This window comes from Heteronotia binoei, chromosome 3 (assembly GCF_032191835.1).
Source record: "Heteronotia binoei isolate CCM8104 ecotype False Entrance Well chromosome 3, APGP_CSIRO_Hbin_v1, whole genome shotgun sequence".
NCBI lineage: Eukaryota > Metazoa > Chordata > Lepidosauria > Squamata > Gekkonidae > Heteronotia > Heteronotia binoei.
Genome location: NC_083225.1, coordinates 95,200,991 through 95,215,376, shown reverse-complemented (window position 1 = coordinate 95,215,376; position 14,386 = coordinate 95,200,991). Strand labels below are relative to the sequence as shown.

General features: G+C 40.3%; 1 protein-coding gene across 2 annotated transcripts in view; it reads right to left on the bottom strand.

The window, feature by feature from the left end:
* Positions 1–876: 876 nt before the first annotated feature.
* Positions 877–14,386, bottom strand: part of DSCAM (DS cell adhesion molecule) — an 805,927-nt gene continuing 792,417 nt past the window's right edge. For both annotated transcript variants that reach the window (XM_060234239.1, XM_060234240.1), the window contains one exon: positions 877–1,846. In XM_060234239.1, the coding sequence (XP_060090222.1) occupies positions 1,506–1,846 (341 nt within the window). In that variant the 3' untranslated portion in view covers positions 877–1,505. The remainder of the gene's footprint in view (positions 1,847–14,386) is intronic.

The following is a 14,386-nucleotide window of genomic DNA, read 5'->3' as shown; positions in this document are numbered from 1 at the left end:
ATGGATGCATGAGCTCTTAAATAGCTAACCATTGTTTAGTTATTGCTACTTGAGAAATCCTACATTAGAAGTTGGCCTGAAGGCTGCTCAGTACATCTGCACCATCTGAGAAAGATGTTCATAGCCGTAAAGTCTCAAAAGCCAGATGACAAATTAAAAGACACTTTAAATTGCCAGCATAGGAAATTTTCACTCATTCCTGCTGAGTTGTCCAACGTGGCTAGGACTTATATCTAAGTATTTTAGGCAAAGAGCTGATAATGTAAAGGTAATTTAGCTAATGCTGAAGTGGGCATCCTTCTGTGGTTTGGCAGAAAGTACAGTAGAAATCTTGAGCCCAAAACAACATAAATCCAAAAACTTCCATGTAAACTTCCCATATAATCGCTGGAAGAGAAAAGCAAATGTTCCTTTTTCCTCTCTGTCCCTCGCCAATCTAACCCAGGGGAGAATGCTTTCCAGCTTCCTATAACATAGCAATCAACAGGCTCTGTGTAAGAATGGAAAACTTACAAGTCAACATCACCTCGTAACATATTAGCAACACGTGGCTCTGTTCTGTGTTCATATCTGGCACTTCAGGAGAAATGGAAAATGTTCAAGAATATCAAGGAAAAATAAACACCAGCAGCATCACTTTCAAAATCACCATAGCATAAACATTCATTCTCTTAATTGTATCCTTCCACATTTGAATTTAAACCACTTCATTCCCTAACTGGAAGTCCCTTAGAGATTTTTTTTCCTCCTCAATGGTTAAAAAAGCTTCTTCCACTCAAGTCTATGGAGGTTATGATTCTACAAAACCTAAAGGGATCCCATGCTAAATAAATAGAGCAGAAGCAACATCAAGGCAAGGTAAAGCACACACAGAGATAAAGGCAGAAGACCTTTTTATTTCGCATAGACAAAATGCAAAGAGTGTCTCATTAAATTAAGATTAAAAAAGAAAAGAAATGCCAAAACCAAACTGAATCCCCTTCCCTTCCCCACTTCACTGACTGACAGCACTCATCCTAATTAACAATAAAAGGGGGGAAAATATCAAGGACCCATTTTCTAGTTTAAAAAAATGTGCAAAACATGACAAAAAGACTTTTTGCCTTCTCAAATAAATATCCCTGTTAAATTCACAGAGGGTGATTTATTTTTATTATTTTCCTCCTTCCTTTGCGTAATGGAATCCCCAGTTTAAAATATTTTATTTAATTCCCATGCACTTTGTAGAAAATCAGTAAAAACACAAAAGCTTTGTGAATATCAGAAAAACTGGACTCCCTTTTTCCAAAAAATTCAGAGGTCCAGTCAGATGAAGCTCACACTCAGACAGAAAAAAAGCAGGAGAGTCTTTGCACTGTCTGTAGGTTGCATTTTTCATCCCAAGTATTTTGGCAATCTTCTTCTTTAATTATAAATATTGGAATTCAATAAAAAAAGGTAGCTTTGATTGATTTTTTAAATAATTGTTAAGTATTTACAGCCACTTTCCAGTCATGCTCTTTTCGTTATACCAGGGTATATGATTTTGCGTAGGGATTGTTTCCTTTCAAGTGGCCCCTGGAGTCCAGCAGGGATTCTTGCGAGCTGCTCATTTTAGCTGCCTGTCCTAGCTCAGCTCCTTCTCGCTGAGGTAAAGTTGCTACGGCACCAGGTTGCCATGACTGTACTTCTCTCGTTGATGATGTTTCCATAGGTATTGGCTCCAAAACTGTTGGACGCTTCAAGGTTCGACTTTTCTGAGGTTCCAGACAGGCTTGTCCTAAACCCAGGTCTCTGCTTGTGCCTGGAACTCCTCGGTTTAACAAAAAGTCCATTCTAAGATACGGTGGCAAATGCATGAGGTCACCTGTTATGAGAAGGGAGAAAAAGGGAAAGGTATAGTCTTAGATAACATGATACAAAACCCTACACCTGTTTGTGACTGGAAAGGGATTGTATTCAGTGCTGAAACTGATCTTTCCCTCACCTAGTCATAGGCTATAGATGAAAATAAATCCTGTCAGGCTCACATTTATTTGAGGAAATATTGCTCCATGAAATCTAATGATGTCCTGAAGTTATTATCCCACTGAGTGAAAAAAGTAATCTAATAAAGGAATTACTTTTAATGAGAGGAAAGAACAAGAAGTCCAGGTATTCTGATGCTGCAACCACAGAACGAGACGGAGCTTCTGCTCTCAATGCATTATGTGGAAATGCATCACAGTAATTTCAGTGTACTTTAACTTCCAAGTAGTAATTAAATTTCTTGACTAGGTGCAAAACCGGAAGAATGCTATGTGGAAAGCAACAAAATATATCAGTATGAAAAATTCTCACATGTTTACACACACATATGGAGTTGTGTCAATAATAATAATTACAACTTGGTTGCTAAATATAGTTGAATTGGCCTTTACAGAAATCAGTTTTTAACACAATAGGAATCACATGTTTATACTTTTTTTTTACCTTGAAGGTTGTTGTTTTGATGAAGGCATACAATATTTTCCTAGCCCTAAAATACTGTATTTTGCATATGGAAGACAATATGTTTCCTCCAGACAGCACATTAATTGCATTTGATGTATGGAATAATCTTTAATTAATTAATTAATTTACAACACACACACACATATATATGGGCTTTTATATATATATATATATATATATATATATATATATATATATATATATATATAAGCCCAAACAGGGCCACTAAGTGAGTACCAATTAAATTATAACCCTTCATAAAATCAGTTAAAACCACAATTACAATTTGTATAGAACCAGCAATTAAAACATAGAAAAGGAACTCCAAATGTGATTTTAAACAGTCTTCACCTGGGCAGAAAACAGTGATAGAAGGGAACAGACACCTATCCCAGGGGAGGGAGTTCCACAACTTCGGTGCCATGACCAAGAAGCACCTCTGTTGGGTTGTCATCTGCCTAAACCAAGAAGGTGGGGGCACCCAAACTAAGATCTCAGAAGATGATCACAGTGGTTGTGTAGGTTCATATGGATTATTGTTTGAAAAGTAAATGGTGATAATACGTAGCACCATGATGGTATTTTGTGACTTTACAAAAAGTATTATAGGAGGCTCCTTTATGCATATTCCTGTTTGGGAATACTCATCAGGATTGAAAATAAAGTGCTTCTAAGCCCTTTGGCTAAGACAACCCTATTGGCTCCTCTGTTGCTGGCTCCTTTGTCACACTGACTTTGTATTTTTCTACAGGTGCTTTACTTGCCAACTATACAAATTTCCACCCAACTGTAAAAGAAAATACCCAGAAAATGGCCAGTCCAGAATTGGGGATAGAAAATTTAAAGAACATCATCTTAGGACTTTTTTTTATTCTAACTCTCTAGTCTTTATCAATTTATATATTGAATTTTAAATGTTTGTATATTTGTTTTATAGTAGTTTGTATATATGTTTTATAGCCTTCTTGTACATTGCCCAGAGCCTGGTGCAAGCTGGGAAATGGTGATTAACAACAACAATAACAATAATATCAAGTGTGGAGTGCAAATACATATGTTGCCCTGACCTGGATGGTCCAGGTTAGCACAGTCTCATTAGATCTTAGAAGCTAAGTAAGGTTGACCAAGGAAATCCAAGTTCATAACATAGAACAGGCGATGGCAACATCTCTTGCCTCTGAACATCTCTTGCCTTGGAACCCTATTATGGTCTCCATACATTGGCTGTGACTTGATGGCACTTTCCACCACCACATTTGTATGTCACCTGGAAAAAGCTTCAGAGGCTGTTCTTTGGAATGATAACAGAATGAAAATTCAAAGTAACCCTGTAAGACAGCTGCCTAAAACAAACTTTCAGCTTCTGTTGGTTGTTGTAGCCTCAATATCATTAACTGCTAGGGTTGCCAGCCCCCAACTGAGAGTGGGGGATCCCCCAATTTCACAGCTTACTGCCTGCCAATGGCCAGTAGGGAAAGCCCCACCCCCAACAGCTGTGACTCAGTGCAATGACATCACTGCCACATGATGTCATCTTATCAGGGATGCCACACTCAGTAACATCAACCTGCCCCACACTGCTGGAAAGGTTTTGCTGAGCAGTTGGGTTAGAATGGATAAAAGGAAGTAGTTTTTCACCCAAAGGGTGATTAACATGTGGAATTCACTGCCACAGGAGGTGGCGGCGGCTACAAGCATAGACAGCTTCAAGAGGGGAATGGATAAGCATATGGAGCAGAGGTCCATCAGTGGCTATTAGCCACAGCTTATTGTTGGAACTCTCTGTCTGGGGCAGTGATGCTCTGTATTCTTGTGCTTGGGGGGGGGCACAGTGGAAGGGCTTCTAGTGGACCTCTTGATGGCACTTGGGTTTTTTGGCCACTTTGTGACACAGAGTGTTGGACTGGATGGTCCATTGGCCTGATCAGACATGGCTTCTCTGATGTTCTTATGTTCCTCCTGCACTCCACTGACAAGATCATAGAACCAGGCCACCATATTGGCTGATCTGTTGCTGGCTCCTCTCTGTCACACTGACTTTTTATATTTCTACAAGCACTTTACTTTCCAACTATACAAGTTTTCACCCAACTATAAAAGAATAGATGAACATGAAATAAAAGGTTACAAGCTGGGTATCCATAAAATTCACAAGAGAAGAGAATTCTGTCCCTTCACATTGCCCCTAGCTTCAATTTCTTTCCAGTACTGCCCCCCCCCCATTTTTCAGCTTCTTCCTCAATTTCCCCCTCTCATTTTCTGGTTTGTATCTATCTCCTGCATCTGTGGGCTTTTCTTTACCACTGTTACATCCTTCTCCTCTTTCCCACATTTTTTTTCCTTCCCCCATTTCCCTCTCGATGTCAGTGCAGGCTCCCCCCTCTCTTTTCCAGGCCTCTCTTTCCCAGGCCTGCTCCTATTTTCCACACCTCTGTGTCTGTCTTCCTAGTCTTTTCTCTGCATTGCCCCATTCACCATTTTCTGTTCCTCTCTCAACTGCTGCTGCTGCTGCTGCAGCCCTTCTGCTGGGATTTTATAGGCGCAGAATCTAATGCCTTGGTTGCTAGGCAACCGTTTAGTGGTGGCTGTGATCTTGTGAAATTTCATGAGATCCCAGTTGGCATTTCTGTTTTGGGAAAATTTTGTATTTGATCTGTGTCTGTATTTAGTCTGATTATGAGGATTTCTTGATCTCCATTTTAGCAGTGTTCAGAACTAGCTGTAGAGATCCAAGTTACAACAATCTCTCCTACCTGGGGCTTCCTATAGAGATCATATAATTTGCCATACTGCACACTTCTAAAATAATTATGGTACAACTAAATCATGCCTTCTCAATGTATGTGATCCACCAACCTAACACAGCCCTACATAGCAGCCCATTTGGTGCTTAATGAATGTTCTAGTTTTGGTGCCTATCTGGGGTTAGGGTGGGAAGGCTAAACAGCAAAATATGGCCTATCAATTTACTTAGTCCAGTGAATCATAAGTTGTGCAAGTATAGGGTTGTCAAGTCTCCTCTGCTCCCTGGTGGGGGACTTTTGTGCACATGAAGCGTGCAACGCAATGATGTCACCCTGAAGTGACGTCATCGCACCATTGCCGTTACTTGCAGCCTCTCTAGGCGCTTCCAGGAAAATTCTATGGTTTTCCTGGATGCTCTAGCCATTTTTTGGGGAAACCTATTGTACCATAGAGTTTTCCCTCCCAAAAGGCTATAGCATCTGGGAAAATCAGAGTTTTCCAGGAAATGCCTAGAGTGGCTGCTGTGTGATGTAATTGCACCAACAACGCTGGGGGAGGTTCCCCCCACGGGCCCGATGTGGGCCGGTGGGTTGGGAACCTCCCAGGCAGGGGAACCCCCACATAGACCAGGGGCTTGCAGCCCCATGCAGGTGTGACCCAAATGGTGATATCTGGCTATTTTGCAAATGTAAGAGTTTCTTACAACTCAGAGGGGGGGAAAAGATGTTTGAAACCTGTTTAATTTTCATTAAAGCTTTAGAATTTACCAAACATGGGTTCTCTTGAGTGTCAGCTGTCAAAACTGTACTACTGTGTTATAGAAACTTGCTAAGAATTCTAAGCACAAGACCTTCCTAGAAACATTTTAGTTCCATAAGTCAATTTAAAAAAAAAAGATATATAGGCTGACATGAGCCAAACAGACTCTGACACCATGTTGGGCTAAAACCATTACAGAACATTCTGCATAGTACTTAAACTAACAAAATTGAAAGTTGGCCTGCACTTTAAGATTAAGCAGATTCCTTAGTTAGCTTCATAAAATAACAGTCATGCTATTGTTTTCCCCAAGTTATACAGTTTCTAATCTGTTCCTGATTTAAAGTCATAGAGACCATCCCTCAAAGGTTTGGATGGAAACTCTGTTTAATCTTGCAGGTTTTTGTTTGGCTGGTACTATATGCTTTATTGGTGTTGAGTTTCCAACACAGATGTATGGTTTCCAACACAGATGTATTTTTAGTCTAACATACTGTAGTGTTTACATATGGCTACTGGCTGGAAATAAATGATAAATGCCTGAGAAACCTAAAAATTGCCAATTTATATATATTTTATTCCTTCCACCTTAAAGTACTTTTCAGTGCCAATCAGGGAGGAGGGGGGGGAGGGTGTTCAGGGAACTGAGCAGCTGCTATATTAGCATATCTTGAAGATACATCCTGGAGGCATGATAGCCAAGCTACATGTCATTTTTGTTAAAGCTCAATCCACTGGTTTACATCTATACCAAAAAGAATGGCATGTAGATCTGAATAATCCTTTAACAGAAGAGCAATGGTTGATTATTTGGACCCCCCCCCAAAAAATATCCCTATCTATGAATATTCAATTTCAAGAATATAAAGTGCTTTCCTAGTGGAACACATCCCCAGTTAGGTTGTCATATATCTCTTTTTCAATGCAACCATGTTATTGGAAGAAATGTGGGAAGTGTGGTACTTACTACCGTAACTGGTGGTCTTGCCTGGTAATAACGGTCTTTTGGAACCAGGTGTTGAACAAATTTGAAATTCTTAAAAAACTGGTTTTACCATTGGATCCTTAGTTAATCCTTTTAAATGTGTGGGAAAATTATAAGGTTCCTAAGCCTCAGCTGGAACTTATCTCCCTTATGTTTACAGCAGCAAAATATGCTATAGCTTTATCCTGGAGGTTAGAGAAACCCCCTTCTTTACAAACATGGGCCAATAAATTATGGGAGTATTTTCTTTTAGATAAACTTACTGATACTCACCAAATTTGGCAAGGCAAATTTATTTTTTAAGAAATTTTATTTTTTAAATAAATTTTTAAGAAATTTTATTTTTTAAAAATAAAAGGAATTTTATTTTTTAAGAAAATGGCTACCTTTTTGCAATCAGAACTTACCAGTCATTGACAGCCTCAGTCCATATCTTCTGATAGTTACATTAGTCTTTTGGCTTTGCACTGATTTTGGTTTACTCATTTTTTTTCAAATTTATTTGCCTATTTTTTTACTAGCACTGTGCTGCGGTGGTTTTCTTGTGTTATGCTGACTTACTTTTCTTTTTTACCTGTATACTTTTACCTTTTACCTGCATACTTGTATGACTGAGTATTTGGGTGTGTCATTTGGATGGCCATAGCACATATCTTGGGAGCGGGCAGCAATCCAACCATTAGAATTCTCCTTCAGTGAGAGGGGAACCACACACCCCGCTGGCACCCAACTGGCATAACTGCAAGTGATCAGGATCATTGTGTAATTCATCATTCTGTTTTGTATCTGTGCTACTGAGTCTCTTGTTTTGTTTAGCTGCAAAGACAATATGGGTCTAGAGGCACCTAAAGTACTGATGACATATAGGACATTATGCACTCTCATGCAGCACAGCTCATCCCTTCCGAAATGTTGCAGTCAACTGCAACATACTGACACAGCCACCCCTCTGCTGCCCTCACCCTCTTCCCACTCATGGACACAACAGGGAGCTGGAGGGGTGCTCTGAGGGGGGGAATATGTCTGCTCCAGCAGGAAGGGGAGGTCTCTGGGACTCACACTACTCTGCCGCATGGGCTGGCATCTGATAAACCATGCAGATTGGAGGTGTGGGCAGATGGTGGGATAATGCCTTCTTTGCATCTACCTTCTTGGCTCAGTGGTTATTTATTTAACAAAATCTATACTGTGCCTTTCTGCCCTCATAAGGGCCATCAAGGAGGGTAACAAATTAAAATAGTCATAATGGAATTACATCTTATAAACCACAAACCCCAATAAAAACATAACATTAAAACTATTAAAATTAGAATTAAATGCCTACACTTTTTTTTGATGCAACAGCTAAAATACTGGGCAGAACAGAGGGATCCCTGTTAGTGTTAATCTTGAGAATGGGGTCTGTGGGTCTGAGCCTGACCTCTATTCTTGTTTTCTCTTTTTTTTTCAGAGAAGGTTGTGTGTGGCTTGGAGCAGGGGTGGTTGCTGGTTGGCAGTATTTTTTGCTGTCAGTAAGATCTTTGCCTATGGGACAGGGAGCACCCTTCCCCTGTGGGCTAGGAGGGGGGGCACTCAGGCCACATGCCTTTGTTGGGATTACACTGTCATTGGATTTTTAATCTCTGTCATCTGGTGCTCTATGGAGGGGGGAATGGTGTTCAGAAGTAGTAGCCGTATCAGTAGGCAGTGGCTAGCTGCACCTGTGTGTGCCACTCAGAGAGACATCATCAGCCACTCAGCTGTTAAGTTTAAACAGCTGGTCCCATACAGTCAAATCAAACCAGCCACAAGGGTAGTAAATGTTCAGGGAAGGCGCCTTCCCCGAACATTGGTTCACTAACTCTGAACAGGCTCAAGTTTATGAACTGGTTTGTGCCCATCTCTAATTGTCAGACCTATGACAGAAGCATGGCAATATTTAAAATTCACATACTTGAACAAATACTCCTTTCCCTGTAAGATCTGTTACACCTTGCTAAAGGACAATACAGCCAGCTGATAACATTTCCAGAAAAAGATTTAAATGATAAGATTCTTCACTAATTGCATCTTTTCAGTAGTGTGTACTTTATTAGCACTCAAAGCAAACCTTTCAGCTCAAGGGTACTGAAAATTAAAGTGCTTAATAATTGATAAAGTGAAGCTTAATTACTGCTAAAGCCATTTAGAAAAGATAGTTTTCTAATATAATGTAATGGACTTCTGTTTGGATAAGAAAAGTGTATAGTGGTAACCATCTGTTCTAATATAAAATTTGTAGTGTGCACAGACTCCATCTCCATCTTCAAATTAATAGTTGCTTCTGCTTGGGCTAGGTCAGTGAGTATTGCCAATTATTTCTTCTATTACCAGTTATCAGAATTTTACACTGCAGTGTGGTCATATGAAGAACAAAAACATCCATCAAACAACAAATTAATTCAACAAGTGTGCCCCAATACTGTTCTAGGGCTACAACCCTGGGGAAGAAAACTTCACAGCCCTAAATTGGATGAAGCACTACATGGATATGGGTCACTTTCTCATATAATCCAGGTGCCAATATATACACATATTGGTAAAAAAAAATCAGTGGTAGCACCAATTGTTTGGTAGGATTGCATATGTGGAGAACTACTGGTGGCATGCACACACATTTGGATTAGGGTCATGTAATTCAAATAAATGCTGAAATACGCTTCTAAGCAATAGGTTTCTTTTCTTTTTTCCCTGTGAAATCACAGCTCATTTATGGCAACCCCATGGGGTTTCAAGGCAAGAAGTTTGCCATTGCCTGCCTATGCATCATAACCCTGGTATTTAGGGCTTTTAAAATTTTATTTTAGTATATTTCTACTCCGCCCATTCCCCATAGGTCTTTTTTTTTGTAGAAAAAGCCCAGCAGGAACTTATTTGCATATTATGCCACACCCCCTGACATCACCATTGTTTCACACAGGGCTTTTTTGTAGAAAAAGCCCACAGAAATTCATTTGCATATTAGCCCACACCCCCCGATGCCAAGCTAACAAAAACTGCGTTCCTGTGTGTTCCTGCTGGTATTCCTTGGTGGTCTCCATTTTCATACTGATTCCCCATGAGGCTTGTTCTGGCGTCGGAGCTCTTTTTCCCCTGATGCTTCTGTCTGATTTTGCACAAGCTGCCCCGGGTCTGCGACTCGCTTCTCCTCTTTCCCACAGTAAGCAAAATCCTCTGAAAATTGGTTTCTGCTTGCTACAGGAAAGAGGCGAGGCAAGTTGCAGACCTGGGGCAGCTTGTGTGAAATTGGACGAAAGCATTGGGGAGGAGGGAAGAAAGAGCTCTAACGCTGGAACAAGCCTAGTGGGGAATCAGTCTAAGTTTCAACTCGGGGGTGTCTTTTTCCACCCTTACAAAGCTAATGGCAGAATAGTGGGTAGGCCATTTCAAGAAGTAAAACCATGCAAAGGTATAAGGAGCCAGTTTGGTGTAGTGGTTAAGTGTGCGGACTCTTATCTGGGAGAACCGGGTTTGATTCCCCACTCCTCCACTTGCACCTTGGGTTAGCCATAGCTATCACAGGACTTTTCCTTGAAAGAGCAGCCGCTGTGAGAGCCCTCTCAGCCCCACCCACCTCACAGGGTGTCTGTTGTGAGGGGAGAAGACATAGGAGATTGTAAGCCGCTGAGTCTCTGATTCAGGGAGAAGGGCGGGGTATAAATCTGCACTTCTTCTTCTCCTCCTCCTATCTTTCTTACATGGTCCTAACTGGAATTGGGGCTCTGAACATAAGCTTTAAAAGAGACTGAGAAGATCCAATAATAGAATTTGCATTATGCCATTAAAGGTTTGGTATGGTATGGTAATAGAATTTGCAGCAACTCAAATGTTTTATTTCTTCAGTACAATTTAATTGAGAATGTGTATAATCAAATCAACACATCATTCTTCAGGGATAACACTCCAAATTATTTAGAACTGACCTATAAATTACATTGGCAAATGACTGTTCTTAAATCTGGGTTTTCTTTCGTAACATGACTAGTGGGCAATAAGCATTTGTAGAGGATTACTGGTAGTTGGAAGCCTGATTGATATTAGGGGCATTTTTATTAAAACGCAAATGGGCTGGGGAAACAGTTTTGTTTTCTAGCTTGAACACTTTTCTTGGACATTATTATTGTAATCCAGTGTCTGCCTATTTTAGGTGCTTACTGACTTCTCTGGACCTGGAGACTCTTCTCCCAAAGCTGAGGTTCAGGAAGCTTGAGCTCAATGATTGTTTTGTCCCTTTGTCATGCTCAAGGTTCCTGCATCTCAGCTTTGGGAGAAGAGTCTCCAGGTCCAGAGAAGTCAGCAAACACCTAAAATAGAGAGGCACTGGATTACAATATTAGTTGGGAATGCTTGGGACTTGTTTTTCGAGACTACTTCTCTCTACTTGTAGGATAGTGAAGTGTTGCTGAATTAAGTATTATTCTTATGTGTATGCATTACACATTTATTTTACTTTATAAACATTATATTGCTTTGCCATGATCTGGTTTTCTAGTTCTACCATTGCTACAGAAGTTCAACACTAATGCAGGAGCAAAGTTGCAGAAACTTTGAAATGAACCTTGCTGTGTAAAATCAATATGAACTCCAAAACTGAATCTTGAAAAAATTCTAAATAAATCATGAAGGAATGTTAGAAGAAGGACAGTATACGACAAGCTCTGTGCCCATTCTTGGCTCATCACGCAAGCTGGTTCATTTATTTTTTAGAGGACATGCTGAAACCGATCTTCCAGTCATTTGATAAAGGAGAGAAAACATATTAAACTTATCACTCAGGTACCTTACATTTTACCAGCTTGCTGATCACTGCATATAGTGAATGGAAATTCATTAATAATGTAAAATGTCAAAGGAAGCTTATTTACCACTAGAGTTAATTTGAAAACAGAGCAAACACTGTAGTGTATTTTCCTGGGGGCAGGTTTGTGCTAAAGCTTCAATAGAGTAACTACACCAGATAGACACTTATAGTCTGCTCTGGAACTTAACCCCAATCTTTCCTCCTAACCCCAACAATCAGCACTGAAAACAATAATACTTGCTCTTGCGATATCACAGCCAAGTTACAAAATGGCAATGATACTGTTCCAGTACATTCAGGGTCCCTTCTGGATAAAATGGGTAACATCTTAGAACCCTTTCTGAGCTCTTGGATCCAGGGCTTTTTAAAAAAAAAAAAGCAGGAACACACAGGAATGCAGTTCTGGCTGGCTTGGCATCAGGGTGTATGGTCTAATATGCAAATAGGTCCCTGCTTGTCTTTTTCTACAAAAAAGCCCTGTGTGAAACAATGGTGACATCAAGGGGCATGGCCTGATATGCAAATGAGTTCCTGCTGGGCTTTTTATACAAAAAAGCCCTGGTTAGAGCCAAGAAGACTGATGGAATCTGGGTTGTCAGTATCCTATATCTTTAAGGCATATTGGAACTGCGAAAGGATTGTGTAACCCTTGCATACAGGAGTTTAAGTGTAAGCATATGATAGCATGTGAATGTCATTAACCAATGAAGAATGTGATTGGTTAAGGGGAATACAAAAACAGTAGCCTAACGTCTGTTCAGTGTGGAGTAGAACAGATGGATAGAGCGTGGCGTGCTGTTGGACTGATAAGGGATTGATGATTAAGGACTGTGACTTGACTATTCTATTTGGACTGTGTATCTGTACCTTTGCCTGGCTGGATTGATTGTAAGTGTGTGATTTTTGGACTGATTCTTGACTATGATATCTGCCTGACCCTAATACAACTTTGTTGAACTGGCTGTCTTTGTGAGTGTCTTCATTAGAGCAACAACTGAGACTGGTCTGACCAGAGTGGCCCTGAGGGACACTTCCACTACTACTCTGTCATGGATCACCTCCATAAGGGCCCAAGATTTCTTAGCAAATGGGGAACAGGTAGGTGTGCTGAGAACTTCATGCAAACTTAGGTTCTGGACAGTGTTCAAGGACAACTCTGCATAGGGCACACTGCAATAATTTAACCTAGATGCTACCAAGGCACCTCAATGGCAAGATATTTTTGACCAGGAAGAACTGCAGCTAGGTCACCAACTGGACCCAGCAGCACTCCTAAGATATGATCCTGCTTCTTTAGAAGGAGTGCAACACCATTCAGAACAGGAGGTACCCAATTTCTGAATCAAACCTTCCCTCTGCCAGAAGTAGCTAGGATGTTTTTACCTTAATTACCAATGTGGAACCCATGCACCAGGTATCCTTTTTCTTTTTTTACTTTAGAGTTTAAACGAGATTTTAAAACTTTGTTCTGAGGGGAGATAAACTACATCTCCCATGAGACTGTGCAAGAACCTGTATGAATGACCTGTTCTGTATCCAGCTAGTTTAATAACTATTAAAATCCAAGTGGTCAGAATTAGGGCATCAACGATCAATACCAGCAAGTGTAAAAATCTCCCCTCCTCTGTGAAATTCTTATTTTAACCAAATGGCAGTAGTGCATAGTGTAGGGGAGGGATTCTTGCATTTCTGTACAAGTACAAATGTAGCAATTCTGCATCAGACAGGTCTGAGTTCTTTGCAGGTGACTCAAACAGCCCAGTTGTGACATGTAATATAATGAGCTTAAGCATGTCTAGGAAGAGCCAGTTAAGGACTGTTTCAGACCAGACTTTTTCACTAAACCCAAACAAATTTCTGATCATGTTTGAGTATGGTCCATGGTCACATACAACATAGGAACTGGCATACATGGACGCAGCTGGTAGCATCTGCTGAAATTAAAGTGACTCTTTTTCAGTGGTAAACCAAGACCTATGTATTTTAACCTCCAAAGAGATTCATAGCCAAGAATAAACAACATTCATATAACTGTTCACATGTACACAAAATGTCTTTCATGAGTATTAAAAATGAAACAGAATGACAGGACTGCTATCCTATCTCTGCTTGCTCCCACACAACTACATTGACCACCACTAGCAATGGGTAGATACAGATAGCCATTTACTGACTAGTCATTTTGCGGGGCTGCATAGCCCAGGCTTGGAAGCTAAGCAGTGTTAGCCCTGGCTAGTATTTAGATGGGAGGCCTTCAAAGAATACCAGGGTCATGATATGAAGGAAAGCAATGGCAAACCACCTATGAACTTCTCTTGCCTTGAAAACCTTATGGGGTTACTATAAGTCAGTTATGATTTGACGGCAACAATACTTTGCAGGTTGTTCACTTAACTCTTGCTGTACTACTCTGAAGCATTCTGCAAAGTGGTAAGGAAATTTTTTACAACATTTCACATATACTTGCATCACACAACAGCAGTCTGTATTAGGGATGGGCATGGACTGCAAAATGAATTGTGGTTTGAACACAAACTGGGCCAATTTGTAGTTCGCTTCGAACTGATTTGTTTGGTCATACTATGCCCAAACTGGAAAACAAACCA